This window comes from Mycteria americana, chromosome 4, assembly GCF_035582795.1.
Source record: "Mycteria americana isolate JAX WOST 10 ecotype Jacksonville Zoo and Gardens chromosome 4, USCA_MyAme_1.0, whole genome shotgun sequence".
NCBI lineage: Eukaryota > Metazoa > Chordata > Aves > Ciconiiformes > Ciconiidae > Mycteria > Mycteria americana.
The window spans coordinates 54,917,195-54,939,998 of record NC_134368.1 but is presented as its reverse complement, the minus strand read 5'-3'; the positions used below and the strand labels follow the sequence as shown (position 1 = coordinate 54,939,998).

At 40.9% G+C, this 22,804-nt stretch overlaps 1 protein-coding gene across 10 annotated transcripts in view; it reads right to left on the bottom strand.

Annotated features, from left to right (window-relative positions):
* The window catches only part of BMPR1B (bone morphogenetic protein receptor type 1B), a 295,110-nt gene that overhangs the window by 4,560 nt on the left and 267,746 nt on the right, over positions 1-22,804 (bottom strand). For all 10 annotated transcript variants that reach the window (XM_075500595.1, XM_075500594.1, XM_075500597.1 and 7 more), the window contains 6 exons: positions 17,353-17,455; positions 16,279-16,381; positions 9,473-9,569; positions 8,533-8,671; positions 2,977-3,169; positions 2,254-2,551 (listed from right to left, as the gene is read on the bottom strand). In XM_075500595.1, coding sequence (XP_075356710.1) covers positions 2,254-2,551; positions 2,977-3,169; positions 8,533-8,671; positions 9,473-9,569; positions 16,279-16,381; positions 17,353-17,455 — 933 coding nt within the window. The remainder of the gene's footprint in view (positions 1-2,253; positions 2,552-2,976; positions 3,170-8,532; positions 8,672-9,472; positions 9,570-16,278; positions 16,382-17,352; positions 17,456-22,804) is intronic.

The window sequence follows — 22,804 nt, the reverse complement described above, 5'->3', positions numbered from 1 at the left end:
AAGTAGTAAATTCACACCACATCCACTCTCAAACAAGGTCGAAAGTAATGCATAGTCTTAATGGCACAATTCTTCCAAGGAAAGCCTCTTAGCGTGCAGGCAACCCTCCTTAAAAGGCCGGCCCGCCTGAGGCTATGTTAAGCATTCAAATGCAGAACCGCAATGGAGATAAGACTCAACAGGGAAGCTGCAACATTTGTGAGATTGCATTAGCCTGAGCTCTAATGCTGGTGATAACAATCAAATCTTCATTCAGTGCTGTTTTCTTAACGTACTCCACCACCTAATGCTTTAGTCTTAGCAATTAATGGAGGACACTAAATAGCTGGGGCAGTATCACTTAGCTGTAGCAAATCAGATCTGCAAGGAAGACGAGTCTAACTATTTTTCGTGCATGCATTATGTTTGATCTCTCCCAATCTTTATACATCAAGATGTGTAAACACGCAGACGTAAATGTGTAAAAAAAATCTAACCAAATGTGTCATGCCTCACACGTTGACCAGAAGAGACAATGTATATCTAATGGGAAGCAAATTCCCGTTAATTATGTGACTGGATTTATTTTTTTTCTTATTAACTCAAATTCAGCGGTATCAGTTTTAATGTTTTTAGAAGTTTAATATAGGGCATATATTGTGGTTTGCTTAGAAAGGTCTGTTTCCCTTTCTTCACCTTCAAAACGTAAACATTTTAAATGTGATGGATACAACAAAATCTCACAGAATAATTATACAACTTCTTCTGTAATTTTCCTCACCTACAGCAATTTTCTTCACCTACAGTTATGAAAATGACAAAAAAAGCTGAGCCTGAGGTACAACCAGTCACCTACACAGTTGTTAAATCATACATATGCTGGTGGCATTTCTGTATACCTCCAAGAATGTAACATAAATCTAGTGACCTGCACCATCTTGCAATATTTTGAACAAAATGAGAAACGTAGAGAACTTCACTAAACTCATTAGCTTCAGCAGAGCACACCCGTTTCAACTGCTTTTTTCTGTTCCTGGTCATTGCCTGAGAAATGCTGTCTAAGGAAGGATTCAGTATGAAAACAAGCCAAGTATGTAATGTAAATTCCATTTGGACTGTGACAAATACATATTTCACCTTCTTTTATAGCAACACTTGGTAGTTCCTAGCTCTTCTCGGTTCATACCTAAGCAGTGTACTTCTCTGTACTTGCCAGGCAAGGTATACCTGCAAAGGGTGAATTTTTTCCCTGAAACTTTTGCAGCAAATAGTGTATTTCCAAGTTATTGTTTTCTAGGCCCCTGTTCCTCAAAGTAAAAATATTCCTTTCTCATCTCGTAAAGAAAGGTCAGGTTCATAAAGGAAAAGCCTCACCAAGAAAGCGGGTAGATAAGTGAATGGTGAGAAGAGCACATAAAAACTGCTTTTCCTTACACTCTGAATAACTTCAGTTCAAGATTTGTACAGAATTCTTAAAATTTTTTTTGATACTTCAGGGAGCACACAGTTTCAAAGCTGACCTCTGAGAGTAAAACCTTCAGTCTATGGCCACATTTCTGTGCACAGAAAAATCAGAGACGTCGTAACACACGTCTCCACCACCAGGACCACTGCCGAGAGCTCAAGCTCCTTTTGAACGGAGCTGTCAGACAGCAATGACCCCTTTACGAATCCCAGGAGTGTGTGAGTCCTACTTGTCTGCTCTTTCTAAGTTGTTTAAACACACAACCACTTTGTTTAAATCAAATTTAAAAGCCATTTCAAAAATCAAATCTGTACTTCGGCAATTTGATTTGTAGGAAATGAAACAAAAGGCAGCCCAAATGGGGTGCTTTTCAATAAATCCCAATTAGTAACTTGTGCAAATTATTAGTATTATTCTATATAAGTTGTGAGTGAATTATCTTGGGATCAGACAAGCTGAAAGCTGCCGTGACAACTTTACTGACATGCCTTCAACCTGTCAATGCTATGTCCTTTTAGCATGTGGCAGCAATACTCAGGTTGCTATTGGGGGTGAAGTGATGAAAACTCAACTTTTATGCAGATGCAACTAATGTGCTCAATAATTAAACAGCAACTATTTATACACCTGCGTTATGTGTTTATGCAACATCCTCATCTACACAGGTAGCCCCACCTCACATACAGATGAGCATGGCGTGAAAGGTATGCGCATACACTGCAGGTGCTTACCCATTGCTCAATCAAGAACTAAACCAGTGTTTGCGTCTGATTTACCAACTTTCCCTCACCCTCCTCACTTCTACTCACCTGATAAATTTAACAGCCAAGCCCAAATCTGCTATACAGCAGGTGCCGTTCTTTTTCACCAGGATATTCTTACTTTTTAGGTCACGGTGGGCAATAGCAGGTTTGCCCTGAGTACTGAAGATCTCAGTGTGCAGGTGGCACAAGCCACTAACAGAGGAGTAAGCCAATTTTAGCATGGCTTTTGTGTCCAAGGTAGTAGATTTTAGATAATCATAAAGAGAGCCATTCTCATGGTAGTCGGTGATGAGATACAGCTGGGTCCAAGATCCTGTACCTTTAATGTCTGCGGCAATGAATCCTGCAAAAAAAAAAAGAAGATTTTCAAGTTAATACTTCTCAGGGCTTTTTTTTGATTGGACTGTCAGCCACTGCAATCGTTTTATTTTAATAACATATTTAATTTTTTTCCTCTTACTTCCATGCAACTACACCTCACCTCTAGCCGTTAACATATTTTCAGAAAGCCCAGATATGGAAATACAGATGGCAGAAACAGACGTGTGGTGTTTGGAGTAACAGCCCCCAAACCCAATTATTTTTTAACTTTTATTTATGTTTCAGTAATCCTTGAAACATCTTTCTTTTGAAAAGTGCTGGTGGCTAATTGCAGAGCACAGCAGGTAATAAAGCACATAGGAAAGGGCATCAGACAACAGCAAATACAAAATTATTAAACTTAAGAAACCTGTACACTATCAAATAATTCTCTTTAATTTCACTCACCGAGAATATTTTCATGCCTCATCAGGACAGTCTGGTAGATTTCTGTTTCTCTGAACCAGCTGGCCTCCTCCGTGGTAAAAAACACTTTCACAGCTACCTTTTCGCCACGCCACTTTCCCATCCAGACTTCTCCATAGCGACCTTTTCCAATCTGCTTTACCATCTGAATCTGTTTTGCGATGGTCCTTTGAACCTGTGAAATGCCGAGACGGGCGGTTACAACTTGCTCCGCAGAAACCTTCTGCATTCACCTCCCTCCTTCTGCGTCTCCTTCCCGCGCAGCGAGCCCAGCGGAAAGGGGAATACGCAGCCATTGCGACGTGGATTTCAGCAAAGCTCCACAACACGGATGCTCCCCGCTTCCCCAGGATGCAGCGCTGGTGAGGCCATTCCTGCCGCTGTGAAGAAGCCTTTCCATACATTCCCAAAACACGCCGTGGCCTCTCAAGGAAGTAAATCGGTCTGTGTGAAGGAAACGTTTGACTACTAACCTTGAAGTTTTCATTTTCCTGTGGGAGGTCGCCACTTTGCGGAAATTTTTTTTGTTATTTTTGTTAAAACTTTGACAGAAAACACTCCTGGCCACCCCAAACCAAATTCCAAAGGGGTAGGTAACACATTTTTAATTAAAATGGGGATGCTTGTTACATACTCAACACTGTTGACACTCAAGGCTAGGGCTCACAAGAGCCAAAAGCATATCAGCGCTCCAAAACTAGCAAAATTACTGAGAGCAGCTTCCTATCACCTTCCTTGAAAATCCCATGCCTAATAATTTCAAAATATAAATTTGGTGTTAGGAACCTCAACCACTACTTACACAGTTAGAACCCACGTGCCTACATTAATTTTAATCAGCATTACATAGTAATAAAAAGTGAGATTTTTTTCCCAAAGATATGGAAGCAGAGCTTTAAATCTGCCCTTTCTAGTGTCCGTATCAGCTTTGTCAGTGGCCGTACTGTGAACTGATGCTAAAGTCAAACCATTTGTGCAGCTGTAGCATAAGATCAATATACTCAGCAGCATTGCAGAGTTACCCTTCATGAGGATGGCAGACCCCACGTAGCAGACGGACTGATTCTACATTTAACAAGCTTTATGACTACAAAAGATCTCGGACAAATGGAGACTAACATATTCCCATAGGACTGGAGCATGTCTGCAGATCACATATTTCTAAAAGTTCACAATGAAAAACTCAAGTAGATGCTCCAACGCAACCCATTGGTGTTCACGGTTGGCTCAGCCTCACCCTAGCATAACAGGACATTAAAATGTCACCTTCTTGTGCTTCAGCATTGCCACTTCAATCCACAGCTAACGATTTTTGGTTTGTTAGCATTCTCCAAGATTTTGAAAGAAAATAACTTTACAGACTCCAATGCAAGGAGTTTTTCATCTGGCCCAAGCAATTGGCAAAATCTGGACAAGTGCAAATTCAAGGTCTCTCGGTTTTGCCACCATCCATATACAAATTTCAAGCAGTTTATTGCAGCAAGTGTGCACGGTCTGAATCCCTGTGAAATCATATGCATTTCATGTAATCCCAAATATTTTTTGCGATGTTGCCTGACAAAAATGATCAAAACTTGATCTTAAAATAATTTGCTTCCTTTGTTATCCCTGGGAGGTCCAGTGGAAACTACCAGTTTGGTAACGCAGAGCAGGACTGCCACAAGCCCACTGCAGCATGAATGTATGTCCACAGAAGAATCCAAAACCTATTAGGTAAGGTCTATTATAATTTATTTTGTAAATAAATTACTGGCTTTCATATTAGACAATTTAAAGAAGAAAAACATAGTGGCATTTATGCAAAGCTATTTCAAAAGTCCCAGCTTTCTTCTTCTGTCATTTAAACAGAATCCCATTTTTTCAGCCCTGCAATGTATTATTAGACTTCCAAGATGGTGGCCTCAGTACCATTATTTTTGATTAACATCAGTGAAAGCCAAGAACAGAGATTAGCCCTAATTTTTTAAATTGATTTATTCTCTTTTATACTCTCATATAGTGATTGAACAATAGTTATATTACATTGGAATTTTGCTGTAACATTTTGTAATGTCATTTTAGCATTGTTGCTTTCTATTTTGCCCATTTTAAAAATGCATCCTGAACAATAATGCAGTTATATCAAATAACTTAATTTGTGTAAATATATGTAATGGCATCATAAAGTACATGGAATTACAATACTTAATGATGAAAAGTTCCTTATTAAATTACATAATGGCATCATAAAGTACATGGAATTACAATACTTAATGATGAAAAGTTCCTTATTAAATTACATAAAGAAAATGAAAAACACATTTCTGTTATGGGTTTTCAGGTGGCAGAATACTATGTGAAAGGCCTTAACCTGGTTTCCTCTTGCTAGAACTGGTCAAACAATTTCCTATGAACAATTTATTTTATTTTAAGGAATTTAGCCCTTTCATGAATCATAAACTGATTATGATTTCTAAAACAAATTGGTTAATCAAAATTGTTGGATGAACTGATTTCATAAGCATGCTGAATAATGTGTTCATGTGAATTATTTACACTGAGTGGGGTTGGTTTTTTTTTTTTTAATTTCTTTTCAAATCTGTATATTTTGCTGCTTGAGCTCTGTGAGCAGCCAGGTAAGGTTACATGGCCTTTTGTTTCCTCTCCCTGACTGGAGTCAATCCAATTACCGACTATTTTTACTTTCTGCATTCTATTTTTCTGATGTTAAGCTAAATGTGTTCAGCTACTGCAGATGAAAATTCAGACAAACCAACCTTTTGTAACTTCAATATTTTGAACAGACAACTTCATACCTATGGCTGGGATGCAGTCCCTTGAAAAGCGAAATTCATTGGAAGAAAAAGGAGGAAAAAAATATGTAAGGTAGAGACCAAACTGTAATTCAGCAAACTCTTCATACAGACCACTGAAATAAATGTCCCCAGAGTCTAATCTCCTTCCCCAATTTTGCGTGTGGATTCACGGGGGCAACAGCTTCACCTACACTTCTTGCTCTGTCAAGGCCAATGGGGTTCTCCTTGCTTGCACAGACTTGATTGTGCACCCCAGTTTGTTGGCTCAAAGCCTTTATTTACAACTTACTGTGTTTTTTTCTTGGTGTAAAATTTCATTGGCAGCATTTGACCTGCAGCAAACTTTTCTGTCAGAGACACGAACAGGTCAGGAAAAAGAACGCTTGCTGAATGTCAAAGTATCGATAAAATCTCGGTTAATACTTGTTTTTGGTATAATATTTGTACCCATCAGAATAAATGTTCTGCACAGAAGGAAAACATTACTGTTGAGCATAAAGTGACTGTAATAAATTTGCGGCTTACTTTCCTGAAATAATAACTTTGGATGTTTCAGTCTTTGCATAAGAAATAACACAGTTAAAAACAAACTCTTCCACAATAAAGTCTAGAGCATTATTGCCAGGCACTTTCTATATACTTGTTTCAGGCATGGGTCCAGAGGTATTAATCTGTGCGTTTCTAGTGAGCCTGTAGCAGTTGTAGCTGTCTGGGAAATGCAGCAAACATCTATTACCAAGTGCAAGATTCATTATAGCTCTCATTTTTCTTCTCTTCCACAGAAAATCACTACTTAAGGGAAAGTCTGGGAAAAAAATGTATACATTTTCATAGGCAAAGAGAGAGGGGAAAAGAGTGCCTTCAGGAAGAATACTTGGTCCAGTGGCTGCAAAATCTCCAGGCTTGAGAGAGGAGAGAGGAGGACTGGCAGAAGACAGGATGGTTTCTGCTTCACGGAGCACCAGCACAGCTCCGAGAGCTACTAAGCAATGACCCAGCTGGGATGCCACCTCGGCCATTACAGCAGTTAATTAGCAGATGTTAGTTTTCCTGTCCACTGCAAGAGTAGACCTGGGGACGCCAGTAAGACCATAGATCCCGTCTTCAACCAGCTCACTGGGACAGAGGAAGGCATAAAGCACAAGTGGTCACAACCACCGTTGCTCCAGCTTTTTTGTCTCAAGGGCATCCTGAGATGAAGTATCGAGCCATGCACTGCTGCGAGATGCCCCAGAGCACCATCTATCCACATGGGCTGCTGGAAACACATCCTTTCAGAGAAGAATCACCAAGTTCCTTGTGTTTGCTCTACATTATTATATTATTTCTGTCACTGTAACAGGTAGGAGCACCAAGCGCAGACCAAGACCTTGATGTGGCAGGTGTTATGCAAAAAAAAAAAAAACAAAGCAAGAAAAGCAAGAACCCCTCACAATTAAATCAGCTGGAAGCATTCATTAGGAATGGTCCTAAATTGTAAGCATGACCCCTCCCTTTCCATGGCTGCTAGAGAGACATTGGTATGGGATATGACAGAGCTTTCTTAAAGCCTAGACCTAAATGATTACTTTTCTCTCAACAGAGAAAAATGACCGGGGGTTTTCTCTGCTCAGCACCAGTCACAGCACCCACTTGGCAGCTGGGCTTTTTTCCTCAATAGCTATGTTAATTGTCAGAAAATTGGATTTTTAAAAAAGTCACCACTTTATTTAAATGGGACTGTAAGCACTTACTTCTGCCAGAATAAATTGAGTTTAGTCAGATTTTTGCCAACCACTCAGCCTGTTGCTTCATTTTAAGGAATTATAAACCTTCCTGGTTTATTTCTTCTTTAGGGTGTAGAAAAAAGATGTGTGGGCAAAAAATAGATAGATAGTACGTAGTACTTGGAACCTGGACAACATTACGGTAATAGGATCACTACAAACCAATAGGTTTGGGAGACAGGAGGGACATTTCATGTCTGAAAAATGAAAATGGAATCTAACTCATTTTCTCAGAGGCAGTATTTTAAATAAGTAACCTGGCTTTTTTTTTCAGTGCTAAAAAGCAACGATGACCCCCAGAAACAAAAACCCCTGGTGAACAGAACTGTTCTGCCACAGAAGGTAAAACTTCTGCCTTTTCAGCAGGTGAGCTCAGGGGGCTCAGCCATCCTGGAGTCAGTTCAGAAATAATCACAAAGTCCATCCCTGTGCCTTTAGCCTTCGAGATTGCCACACTACAAGGAAAAATAATTCGCTCTTGACTTCTGAATGCAAAGTGAAGTCTGCACATAAAAAGGTCCCAGGTTTGATGAATTACTGTTCCCTTTACATGAAGACAATGTGTCAGTGTTTGAAATGCTATTGTGTGCTGCACATAAAAAGCAAGAAAATAAGACCAGCGGGCCAGATGCTGTCCTGTACGCTGGGTTAAATCCGGATGAATTTCTGTGAGCTCTATCAGCCTGTACTTACCCTATGGTATCTAAAATAAGAAATGAGCCGAGGTAAAAAAAAAAAAAAAAACAAAAACAACAAAACAAACCCTAAGCTTTTTTGGCTTAGTCTACATGAAAAAAAGTCTCCTGCTTCTAAAGCAGCTGTTCTCCAGCTGAAATCCTTGTCATTTCTGGGAGAGGAAAAAAACCTAAAACAACAGCTGAGGACACATAAATATAATTTCTTGTGCCTCATTTTGTCTTCTCCCTCTACTCATTTTTGCCTTTTAAACTTGCATTAAAATAATCCTGCGTCCTTACCAGGAGAGGGAGCCCGGAGCCGCTCCCCGAGCTCTGGGACTGCTCGATCAAATCCTTCAGGGACTCTCCGGGGGGAATGTAGGTCTCGTCCTGCTCCAGCCCGATGCTGTACCGGGGCCTCGTCTCTTGGCGTTTGTATCTGCCGTTGTGCACGAAAGCGAAATTAGCTTTGAATACAATGAGCCCATGTGCAACGAATAATGCACGTCGTCCTTCCCGTCCGCTTCATTTATAGACTCGCAGCTTCCTCTGCTGCCCCGAGGAATACGCTGGACTCCCTGCCCAAAATTGTCTATTTTATTTGTAGCAACTGTTTTCGGCATCAAAACTTTAAGTATAAAACTCAAAGACCGTGCAATCTGGTGTCAGTTTGCAAAGCAGCCAAATGTTTTTCTTTCAGAAACTTAAATATGTTTAAAACACAGACCAAGCAAATACCCAGTTTTATTTTACTGACTGCAGTGGATCTTTTAGGAGCCAGAGGAGGCCAGCTCTTGGGATCTGGGACTATTTAAAAAATGTGACAAATTATTTAAACATAATGTACGTAGATTATGATAACATTCTAGACATATTTACATACATTCCTGTATCCTTCTCTTTTTTATGATCAGTTCTTCATAAACACATTTAGAAGCCTTAGGTTTATTTACCCTATATAAAATTTGTCCTGTGGCTTTCTTAGACTCAGTAAAGAATAATCTATGCCTCTACTTGAATGGCTTTTGAGGATGTTGGGCAAAAGATGCTACATGAAATACATCACACAGGTATACCTGTGACTAGCATGAATCAAATACGCATTTTTTCCTCATCATAAAATTACAGGTTCTCATTTCTTTTTCTTAAGGTCCACTTCAATTTTTTCAAATTCCTAAATATATAAAATGATGAATGTTGGGAGGAACATTAACAAGCTGGTAAAGTATTCCTTATTTACCTGAAGTAGCAGAATATGATGATAAGCACCAGAAGTATACTGCAAACAGTCACCGAGATCAGCAGGGCCTTATGGTGAATGTTTCCTTCAGCAAAGTCTGGGGTTAAAAACAAGGAAGGTGGAAAACTTGGAAAGGGAGGTGGTACAAAGTCAGTATCAAAAGGCACACACGCCTTAAAAAGCGCAGCAAGCACAAGATCGTTTCCTTTCTTTTCTACTGAAGTCCTATGCAAGATATCCCTGGATTCCCCAGGCATTTTATAGAATCATAGAATCATTTAGTTTGGAAAAGACCTTTAAGATCATCGAGTCCAACCATTAACCTAGCACTGCCAAGTCCACCACTACACCATGTCCCTAAGTACCACGTCTACATGTCTTTTAAACACTTCCAGGGATGGTAACTCAACCACTTCCCTGGGCAGCCTGGTCCAATGCTTGACAATCCTTTCGGTGAAGAAATTTTTCCTAATATCCAGTCTAAACCTCCCCTGGCGCCACTTGAGGCCATCTCCTCTCGTTCTATGGCTTGTGACTTGGGAGAAGAGACCGACCCCCACCTCTCTACAACCTCCTTTCAGGTAGTTGTAGAGAGCAATAAGGTCTCCCCTCAGCCTCCTTTTCTCCAGGCTAAACAACCCCAGTTCCCTCAGTCGCTCCTCATAAGATTTGTTCTCCAGACCCTTCACCAGCTTCTATGCCCTTCTTTGGACATGCTCCAGCACCTCATTTTGTCGCTTCCTCTTTGACCCTCACTGACCAGGGCAGAACCAGCACCTCCAAAAGCCTATTTGATGTTTCAGCCCTCACTCAGGCAAAACATTGCCTTGATTTGCAGTTCACTGTTTGGTTCTGAATGAAAAATCAATTAAGACTCGTAGCTCTGTGTCTTAACCTAAGTGATCAGCCAGGACATACAATAATTACTGCCTCTATCTTAAATCACTCTTATTAAGTAGCATCCTATCAAGCAGTTAATATATATTAAAAAAAGAATAATTGCATTTATCCTAGGAGGGAAGACACAGCGGACCATCCAACCCCCAAGAAGGCAAGCCACGAGAGGCCTTGAAAGTACATTTCCATCACTGCAGAATAATCTGTCTCTCAGATCCTGTTTTAAACACCTGAGCAGGAATTTTCTCCTCCATTCGCTCTATAGCAGCCCTGTGTGCCAGCAAGTCCTTCCTATGCTGGTGGGAAAAATTATCCTTCCAGCAGCTATTCTATAAAACACTTGGAAAATGAAATGTGTCAAATAACTTGTAGAAAATGCCGTTACATAAAAACTATTAAAATGTTTCAGTCACTCGTTGCATGGAAGACTCATATTCTCCTTTAAAGTACACCATCAATCTTCAAATTTGTATTCTCAACTCAGGCAAGTGATTCTGACCTTCATGCATGCTCCTCTGCTGAAAAACAAAGAAACCTAGCACTATTCTTCTTTAACCTCCCCCACCACCCAAAGTCTCAAAATTACGGTATTTCAGCATGCAGACACACACACCATCCTCCCAAAGTTGCTATCTGGTATAACGCAAATGAGGACTATGTTTTCTGAAGCTCTCCTAGCCTCACTGTCGTGCATCTTTCACACTAATGTCGAACACACCGTAAAATGCAAGAAATCTATCCGTATTGACTCATCCTGGAACGGCACTATTACGTTTCAGATTTACAAGGGTAATGAGACAAGGAGATTCCTAGGGGACTCTTGGTTTACTGTCAGGCTCTTTTATTTTACAGATCCAGTTTCTCCTTCTGTTTTTGCCCCCAAACTATTTCTTTCCTTCCCCTTTCCACTACAAACAGAGATTACCTACTAACACACCTTTTGATCACACTGGTCATGTTTTAGCCTGCCATTACCTGCTCCGGGAGCATTAACAATGTAAACATTCAAGACACGGCCGATGCCTTTGAAAGGCGACACTGACACGATGTCTATCAGGAAAACACTGGAGCCCATCGTTCTCCCTGCCGCAGCAGATTTCTACCTGGCCTGCCACTCCAAGTGGCCTGCGAGCCGAAACCGAGAGCCCACCGGGGAATCCAGACCTCTCTCGCGAAGGCGACGGCTGCTCGGCAGGGGTAGGGGCTTCGTTTCATGCTTTGTAAGCAGCCTGCGTCGGCCAGCCATCTCCCTCTAAAATGTGTGGTTTGTAACAGTTTAAGAAGTCGCAGCCCACCAGCTGAGGAGGGGACAAACAGAGCACACAGACCATATAGTGGGATTTTATACTTGGGAGAAACCTGGATATCTGTCCACAGCAAGGGTTTTGCCACTTCACAGAACAAGCCACGATGGAAGTTGGGCTTTTGTGCTTAGCAGTAACGAAGCAGAAACGTTGATGTCAGACGCAGAGGGAGCAATTCAGATCTCGCTCATACTTGTGTATGCTAGACATTAAAGCCATAGAAGTCTGCGCATTTACACAGACACAAAGTGTTGCACCACCAGAACTTGTAAAGCATCCATACCATCCATGCTGCCTGTGTGTGTCCGAGTATGTACATTTGGGAGAGGGATGATAAAGATGCTGAAATCTTGAATCAAATTAAACCAAATCATTTTTAGGGTTTAAACGATCCAAACCCTGTGCTCAATGTTTCTAATGGGCTTCTCCCATTCAGATAAGTAAATAAATGCAGCTTGATTTTTCCAGAGGCCAGAAGGCATTTTGGAAGTGCTGTGTAGCTCTCTTAACAAACTTCAGACTGCAACACTGCAAAACTTTTTGGTACCCGAATGCAATTATGTGAAGCAAGTGCAAGGAAAGCATGCAAGACATACATAAAGGAATGTGTCTTGATCTCCGTGCTGGGAGCGGCCCATGCAGACTGCAACAGCAGCGATGTTTATGCTCTTGCAGTAGGTGATGTCCCCCGTGCTGATGAAGTCAGCTAACATAGCTTTAGTAGTGGCTCACTACGCACAGCATGGGCATGCAACTGGCTCTCACAGGAGAGGAGAACAATTTCCATATGTCTTTATATTTATTTGGCTACATATGATGAGAGGCAATACTGATGATAAGTGAGCTATTGTCTCACCTTTCAAATACCTCCTGCATTTGCAAAGCATTTTGGCAGAATTTCATTTGCTTGCTCACTTGAGGACTTCATAAACCCGCTGGCGCGTGGACAACCCAAGATTAAAAGCATGCCCCCGTTCTTATACCAGCACTGTCTGTTCTGCTGAACTGAGCCAGGCTGGTGCTGCTGGAGACCAGCTCTTCTCTCCTCCTACGGCCGTGCTGTTCCCCACAGAGCAGCAGGACAAACCTCCCTTTCCCTGCACCATTTTCAGCACCTCCTTGGCCAGGTGGAGGGATGGGGCAGCTCAGCTGTGAGTCCGCTTAATCACTGGCTCGTGGGCTCCGGGGTGGAGCCTGTGGGGGGTACCACTTGGTGCCAGTTTGCGTGACGTGACGGAGATACTCTGTCCTTTAAGAAGTCCAGCGCTGTGCTTTTCAGTGTTACGCTACTTGGCAACTGCACCATGCCAAGCAGCGGGGTTACGAGAATAAGCAGTAGCTTCCATGGAGGCAGCGAGTGATCACCAGGAGCACAGTGGGGGAGCGCAGAACAAACACGCGGTAGGTTTGGGAAGCTTCTTCACACACCTTGGCTGGCTGATAATAGCGAAGCCCAACAAACGGCACATTAACAGTTCTATGTTGTACGAAACCAGCGGTGCGTGCCCGTGCCAGTGGTGAGCAGTACAGAAAGGGAAAGGTGGCAACAAAAGGAGGATCTCTGGTGATACCAAGCTGCCTCTCAGTTATTCTCCCCTGATTTCCCCCTCCTCCACCACTCGTTCCCCTCACTCTGCCATCCGCGGGACCGTGCTGAGGAGTGCATGGAAAATGCCACCCAGCAGGTTCAAGGGAGAAGTCAGCATATCAAAGGGAGAGGAGGTTCTCCTCCCTCCCCGGGTCCCTCCAGTTCACAATGTTACGGTTATCCGAGTAAAAACTGCAGTGAAATCTGAGGCGTGGAGACTGTGTGCACACATCAAACCCCATCATCCCTCCAATCATTCCCTTGCCCATTCATCACTAGCTCTACAGGCAGGGAGCCAGACACGGTGGCACCACCACTTCTGCTTATATAGGCTCTAAATCAGTAAAGATATATTTCTCCTTTCGACTGGTCTCAGCCTGTGCTTTCGCTGGGATTTCCAGGAATATCTTTTATTGTTTAAAGCAGAGGTGTTGTATCAGACCCAATTATGACTCTCATTTCCTTAATAAGACAGATGTACAGCTGGGACGAGGACTTCATGGTTTCTCTGGGGTATTTTATCCTGCTATTTCTGTACCGAGATGAGCCCAAAACTTAGGCTTAGCTGTTTTTTCTTCCACCTTGCCTAACAAGCCTTGCTTTGACCACTGTTAATACTTCTAGCTCCTGCTTTCATGTATGTGGTCCTCCTTTCTTTTCATGAGGGTGGGTAAAACCCACTTTCCAGCACATGCCAGGTCTGGAAAAGCACTTTGAGAACACAAGTCGCTTGCCTTTGTAGATGTTACCTTGGTGCATAGGTTAATTTGCAGTTCAACAACCTCTGACCTGCAGCTGGACGCTCTCCCTAGAGTCTGTTTCCCATGAGATACGACCTCAGACATAAGTTCATCAGAAGCCAAATTTCTGTTTGTTTTTTAAATGCTGAGGAACATACATATTTTTCATGGAATCCTGGAGGTCATAAGGTTGTTCCTAGAAGCTTGGTTTTAAGTTCATCTTCTCTTTCTTTGTACTTACAGTTTATGTTAAATTTGATATACAATTCTAACAGTACTCAGTCAATCACAGACTAACCTAAACGTTTCCAATAGAAACAATGATCACAGCCATCGTACTGGGCACTGGCAGTAACGTGTATTTGTACACAGTTGCAGTGAGGATCTACAGTTCAAACTATAGCTTTTCTCTGAGCTTTCACATTAGGATACAGCAATGACAAATTAAAACAGGCCTGGCACCAAGAATGACATCTTTACTTAAGGCTTTAATAAAGGTGCTGACTTCAGCCCTGTCCAGCCACATTTAACAAGGCAGCTCCTGAAATGTATTTCCACAATATAATATCAGGATACCGGTAGTGCAGAGCTTATTTCAAACAAAAGTCTTCAGAATATGTTGAGTGAATACATCGCCTTTCATTTGTCCTGCTAAAATAGACAACTTTGCAACACAGAGCAGCTAGAATCCTGTTCCAATTCTATGAAATTTTTCTTTCAACAAATATTCTCTCTACTATTTAATGGGTCTGCCACCACGGCGCCCAAGTGATGCTTTATTTACCCCATATACACACAGAGCAAAACCAACATCAATCCAAACAACTTCTGGCACTACCAAAAGCTTGTTTTATTGCTTTCTGTATAAGCAGCAGATAGTATTGCCAAATAACTAAAATCTTAATAAGGCAGATGTCTAGCATTAGGCATTGGTTCAGTATTTTTAAGTAGTTTTAATGTCGAATAAACTCAGTCCGCAGCAAGAAGAAATCATGGCAGTGTTTTCCAAACTGAAATGATATTTATTGATATACTAAGTAAGTGTGAACAAATATTGACTTCCGTTTGGAGCTCCTCTCTCAGTCCAAAGAACTTTTTAAAATGAAAAAACCAACAAAGTAGTACATAACTCTTATGTTGGAAGTCAGAATTTTATGAGCTTTCACTGACTTAATGGCTTGCTAGTAAACAGTGAAATATTTACATACTACTCTCCATAGGCCTGATTCTGCAGCCCATCTGTGCAGAATTTCATAGGCGTGAAGGGAACAGCTTACATGAGCGAAGGCTTTCTCTGAGCATGCATTTGTGTAAGTATCTGCTGTTTGCGTAATTAAGAGCGCATCTCCACACTGATCTGGATTTTCAACTCAGAATGCCACGATTACAAATTCTCCTGCAACCTTGAACTGACTCTGGCAGACTAAGCTCCATGCTGACCACCACAAATCTTGGCCATTGCTGCCAATGCCAAGAGTTTATCACGGATGAATTTACACTTACTTAGGAATATATTTCTCTAAAATGTATTCTGCAACATCCAGCCAAAATAGTTTTACCAACTTTCAGAACGTGATGTTTAAACAAACAAGCAGAAAAGCTAAAACCTTGCCCCAGAATCTACTAAGTTAATACACGGCCATTTGTTCTCAAATAACAAATAAAAAAAAAAAATAAATCGGTGCATGAATTCTTACTCTACATTCTATTTTCAGCTACATTTTTCAAGTAGAAAATCCGCTTTAGTGACTAGTTATTTTCCTAGTGCTGGATTATCAGGTCTTTTAAATAAGAAGAGCATAATGGACATCAGTCAACTTGAACTGATTGATTAACCACTGCAGACCTGGTCCCAGATGTGTGTGGAGTTATGAACAACAGTAACGCATGTTGCAGGGACTAGAAAGAGGATTCAATTTTATTATCAGGCTAAAAACATAAACAGCAAGAGGCATCCTCTGCCACAACTAACCTAAGTCTTTGGGATGATCACTGACAGCCAGCAGGTCTGTGCTAGGACAATATTGTGCGACTCCAATGCATCTGGTGCTCACTGCATGTATGCAATAGCAATAATAGCGAGTATCAGCAACCATGGGTCAAGGCACCACTCCCCACATGACCTATAGGAATTCAGTGATACTGCTTAATGCAGTTTATCTCTCTAATCATGTGCAGTTGGAGGGGGGTGCTTTGCTTTTGGCTTTGTTTCTTCCTAAGGCACAAAGAGCAACAGTAGGAAAAGGTCAGTTGGGGACTAGATTTACTTGCCCTTACCTCGATTTTTCAGTGGTGGCAGCGTCGGGTGAAGGTGTTTGTTACAGTAATCTTGGCCTGTGCAACATTCAATAGATCTTCTTTGGTGTGGAATAGGAGTGTCCTGCAACAATTTGATAGAAAGCACAGTAATTATCTGTGTTGTAAATATACACGGTCATTCTGGCACCTGCGAGAAAGATGTGCTTGTTAGCTGGACTGCAGTCTGTTACAGATTTCTAGGATGTGTGGAGTAAGGATTTCTGCCACCAAGCATACCCAGCAACATTTCATCTAAATAATTAAGAGATTAATTCACCCCTAACGTATTTCTATTGGTGCCCTAGTGCTGCAGAAGGGACTGATTGACTCTAATGGTGCAAGACAGAACTGTGAAAGTCACATGCATCCATCAGTTAGACTTATGTTACAAAAATAAGTTAACGTGGGTATTCAAAACAGTTTAGCCACAATAATACAGGAATTGCTGTGTGGACTAATTTAGCTGCTGCTTCTGCTCTCATGAGAAGCTGGGTAAAATACCTTACATGGACCTTGATGGTTAGACTGTTCCCTTACTCATGTAAAATCATTTAAGGTTAATGTTAGGAAAGGCAAACACTTCAGAGCCACTTTGCTCCATTGCCCATACCCCTTCCTTTCCTGCAGTGAGATTTGCTCTCCATCAGGTGATCACTGTACTTGAAGGGAATTTCTGGCACAAGAAATCCAAAATCAAAGTGCAAGTGTATGTCAGACATAAAGGTTGCTGCAGTCCATCAAATAACATCCTAACTAACTTTAGCTACCATGGAGACTTCAGGAATTAGACTGCATTTCTGTAAATTCAAACTTCCTCTGAGCGGGAGTGTTACTAGTAATAGCAGTGCAAAACCCAAAAACTTAAGTTATTGTTAGGAGCAGCTATAACATCACCATTCGGGGATATAAATGCACTCCCCTCAGCAATCAATGCGGAGCCACTGCCAAATGAACAGAAGAGAAAAACATGGACACAGTAATGTCTGTTGACTGCACTTTAATTGAGAGCTATCAAAAAGCCAAGCGACACTCTGGCAGCAAATGCTTCCTTACCCGACACTGGAAGTCCGAGCCCTCTAATCCAAGACATCCCTTGGTGACTACATGTCCACCGGACTCATCTTCTTCTATTATGGTGAAGCAGTAGCCATCAGTGCTGAGGATTGGAAAGACTGAATCAGGAAAAGGCTTTGAAGTGGAAAATGTGCCGCTGAATATAGTCTTAAACTCTGTTCTTTGCAAGGCAAATCTGCCATTAACAAATTGACGTAAGGCAGGCTGGAAGACTCAGGCACCCAAGGCAACCTCTCGCAATGCAGTCCAACAGCCGACAGCGCTGCGGACCAGCTCTTGCACACACAAAGGAGGCTCTGCCTTGGAGCTGACACACTTACCTTTCCAACATTTCACAGCTATGAACCCCACTAACAAACATCTCAGTTCTCTGCCTATGGCCATTAGCGTGTTAAGACTTTGGAGACCTATATAAATGCAAGCATCGATGCTACAGCAGGTCTGCCTTGCGTGTGGGAACAAGGCATGGATATTTGCACCATGGTGGAGACCTGAAGAAAGAAACATTTTTGAGATACTAAACATAAAATATTATTAAGAGTGATTTGTGATTCCTGTTTTAACCATATTACAAACTGCAACACTCTTGTGTATGAGTCCTTGAGTTATCATCAACACCCTCCCTAACTGTTTACTTGGGTTATAAGCCTAAAGTGATCCATAACGCTTCCGTTTACAAGAACGTGCACCAGGGAGGACGAGTATACTAACAGATGGCTAGATGGTGCTGGTGATAAATGTTCTTCCTCGATGAAGGTCAAATGCCTGAATGCTATGGAAAGAGGGGGAGGAGGGCACGAACAGGGTGGCTGCATTTTACTAAGACTGCCGTACATTAATTTCTCAGCACTCTGAGGGAGATGCGTAACGTGTAAGAAACACAAATTGACTGATTTGCAGGAAGAGGATCCAAAAATAAAGAAAAAACTCTTTAATATAAGACATTTAAGTCACATAAAAATAAAATATTCTGTTATTTCCCCAGGAAAATAACACTGGTTATTATGTGCAATGAGTATTTTTCAGAAGAGAAGAAACAAACTCGGTTAAAACAAGGAAATAAAAAGAAAAAAGGATTAGAAAATTTAAACACAGCAAGATTTCGGATGATTTGCTCCTTACTCGAACGAAAGGAGAGTCTAACAGAGCAACAACAGCAAAGGCAATGAAGATGTAGGAAACAAGAGGCACAGTTACACATATAAGAGAGAAACACAATTTGTAAGTATTAGCTACACGACAGAGAGATGCTGGATAGGATCATGTCAAACGTTTGCTGTGGCATATTTTTATATTAGTGGTGCAGGGTCTAGCCACAGTAAGCTTATTACTTCAAATAATAATCTATCACGGGTTATTGACTTCTGGATTTGAAAAGTAACCAGTTACACGTTACAAATTACTTTCTCGGAGAAGCAAGCAATGACTTCTACCCTTCTTTGACATTGTGCATACGAGTAAGGCAAAGGAGACGGCAACCCTTCTGGGCAACAACCACCTTGATCTCATTGCTTAAGCTTAAAAGATAGGAACAATAGGATTGCCAAGAAGAGAGACTGTAAGGATCCATTAGAGTAGAATATTAGATTAGATTTTATTTGTTTGCATGGTGCCTTTGATTCAAAGTAATGAGTAAGTTTAACCCAGGGGACAGAGCAACAAAACAATAAATTGCAATCAAGTGAAACACAAAAATGAACTCCACAGCTAACAGTCCCCAGCAAAAACCAAAATGCTCAGTTCACCAAAGGAAAGCAGGGGAAAGAAAAGTCAAATTGTTTGCAAAAGGGAAAAAAGAATCAGGAAAGTCAGCAGTTTTCTTTTTTTTTTCTGACTTGCCATGGGACTCTGATTCTTAGCTCATTTCTGAAAATTAAATTCAGGCTCCTCAAGCACTTTAGTCCCTCTGAAAATTTTACTCCAAATTTAAAAAGACAAACAAAATCAGATTGGATAGAGCAAGAGGGAAAAGTTATAAAGCTCCAACAATAAGGATAAATCATGTTCTTTACAGACAACAGTAATGAAAGAAAAGTGCGAGACAATTAAAAATAGCAGCGCTGGGCAGAATAAACATTGGTACGTCGTCTTCTACCTCTAAGAAAATAATAAGGAATTTTCATGCAATGTAAGAACTCACTATCTTATTGAAAATTTCTCAGGTGTTTGGGCGAGAGGTAAAAGTGACTCTTCTGAAAAGAAAGAAGTATCTTTTACCTGCTTCCCCCCTCCTGCCCCCGACCTCTTTTCCTGGTTCACAGGATGTCAGACGGACATCGTAAGTAAAGGGCAGGGCATACCCCTGCTGTTTTATTGATTACCCTACCTCATACCTGCCTATGGTAGAAATGAAACTGTTCTTACTATTATAACAAGTCAGATAAGTCTGCATCATCTCAATTTTATGTTTGTTTTGGTGACTGCACAAATAGAAACATACGTACATCGCTGATAAATGCAAAGCGATACAAAAACCCCATTCACCACTTCCTAGCAAAAATGTGTAGTATAGAATTAGTATTTTCTTAAACTCTGTAACTTGAATTCTGTGTAATATGATCCTGCAAACGGTGTGTAAAGAAGTAACTGAACCTGATGTTACCGAATACATCCAGGTACACATCCAATAACCTCCTCCACTAAAGCATCACCTTATTAGAGTACGGTGCAGGAGAGTGATAAAATACATTTTGGATGGGATCACTAATAAGCACAGATTTGGTATGTCACATATTTGCCAAGAGTGAATTTTTACAGCCAAGTTAAATGCCAGGAAAATAGAGGGAGTTAATAGCGGAAGCACTGACAGACACTGATGTAGAAGGTGCTGCTACAATTACAGATTACCAGAAAGAAAGAGGAGATCTTAACTGAGACCTTTACTAAATGTCAGAAGAGAGGAACAGAGGCCAACAGCTTCGCAGCTGCTCACACAGATGTCCTCACTGGCCAACAGCCACTTCTCAGAGAAGATGCTATACCTCAGCTACCAAAACTTGACTGCTGAAGATGTCCTGTCCTGCTCTCTGTGTGTGTGACACAGCCAGGGACGGTAATATATAACTTGGAAAAGCAACATCTTTCCCTCGTTCAGTGCCTATCACAAACAGATGGGTTAAATAACTTGATAAAAAGATTCCTTATCTTTAATTTTATTTGCAATTGAATCCATATGAGTATTATTATTTTTGTCCACTCCTCCTCTTTATACTCCTGGTTTTGGTATCAGAAAGAGCTACAGCATCTTTTTATTTCCATCCAACGCAACATGACAAGTTTCTGCACTGTCTTTAAAAATAATTAAAAAATGTTAGATTATATTATGCACACAAACTGGGAAGTTCATATTCTTCTGTAAAGACTGGCTGAAATAATCTAATTCAAAAATTGGCTGGCTCCCAATTTGCATCTAATTCACGTATTTTGCAGCATCCTTCACTTAAGGAAGATGATGAAGGCCAAATTTAGCAAAACACTGTCTTTGGACACCATCCATAAAACAAAGAGTCACTGTAAATGTGTTCAACACAGCCTAATTTTTCAGAAAAAAATAATATAGTTAGCAGCTGTGCATCAGGGAAGTAACATGAAACCAAGTGAGAAGAGCATTACACAGTTGTTGAGCCAGATGCACCTTCAGATGCTTGCACAGCCACTCTGAAGGCAAGGAGAGGCATACAGGTGTACCAAAGCAAAGAAGGTGGCTCACAGTGGGCCACTATTTCTGGCCACACTAGTCTCCAAGATGGTGATGCTGGTCCTACCACGCATGCTCTGCTGCGTATGGTACCTTTGGCTCTCTGGGTGCTCAACAATGACCCTACAACACAGAGAGAAAGGAGGGTACCCAATGCATCCTAGCAGAGCACCTTTTCATGTATCATATATAGGTCTATCAATCAATATTTTTCCTACACTACCTGCCCATACTATTCTCCCAGGACTGAGACATGACCCAGCCCACCAAACGTGTCTTGCATTGTTCTACCAAATCACAAATTAGATCAAACAGTTCTTCCTGACACGTGGGGTCACAATGCAGAAAACAAGCCATTATGCCAATCTGTGAGGGAGAGCCTTAGAAACTGTCCAGGCTAACGATATGAGATTTGACAGGTCTATAGACCTGATAGAACAACTTGGGGCATGGCAATAACACCAAGCATGGGTACCTCTGCATTTTCACCAGGGCTCTCTAGCACCTTTCACTTATGTGCAAAATCCATCTCAGTAGATGCGAGAACAATCAAGAAGCAAATAGTCAAAATAAAGCTACTCATCTTCCTCTATTCCTTTTCCCTTTTTCTTTTATTCTTTTCTTCTGTCTCCAAAATTTAAACACAGACCAAATGTTTTATTTTACTTGACCTTAAGATTACACTGCAGCTGAATTTGTATGATGTAGTTTCTTCTTCAGTGCTAGGATAGACTTAACATGGATATTTGCTGGTTTGAAATTTTTTTTGGTATAAGTAAATACAATATGCAAGAGAAGTCTTAGGTGTTCCAGCACTTTCTGCACAGTGACACCAAAGTACTCCCACACTCTAAAAAACTGAGAGTAATACAACAGGTCTCAATACAGGGAGACTGGACTTGCATTACTATTTAGCTTAAGGTTTATATTAAATACTTAATGGGCAAGCCCCAAACAAAACTAAGAACGAGGAATTTCTGGGGCACAGTTGAAAAGCATGGGAGAGGGACTTTGTGTTTTAGTTTAAACACTTGCGGCGAAGTCACCTGCTGAGCCACTTATGAGACATACAGCCCTGGAAGAGGGGGCAAGGAAAGACTGGAGCTTGCAAGAATTTGTCTCTTTGGTTGACCTTTGGTTTTTTGTTTTAATCATCAAAGGGTACTTAACTGTCTCCGGTACAGCCCTGTATAAGGATTACATTAAAAAATAAAAATAAACATTAAAAAAATTGAAAAGCTAACCTGTAAGATCTCACCATAGTTCCTTTATCAGAAAATGTTCAACTTTACCCTAAAAATTAAAGCTGCTTAAACAAAAAATTGCCTAATTTGGCCCACTGTTGAAGTTGTTTTCCTTCTACATATCAAATTACAAAGAAAATTCAATCCTATCATCTGGAGAACAGGAGAATGAAAATAACATCACTCAAGTGAATTATCACCTCTGGTAACACTGAAAAGGCAACTTAATTATTTTATTGCTTTAGATAACCAAAGCTACCTCAAGGCACAGTTGGGCAGAAACACAATTAAGACCAGTAGGCAACACATAAGAAATTAAACTCTATCAGCCCGATCTTTAAAACTGTCAGCATTTATTTGTGAATGGAAAATAGAGTACAACAAGGCACCTAATCAGCCTCTGCCTTTACTGCAATCCCATTACACTCAAAGCCAATTAAATCTAACACTACTTTTTAAAATATGCAATTAATTATGATTAGACACAACT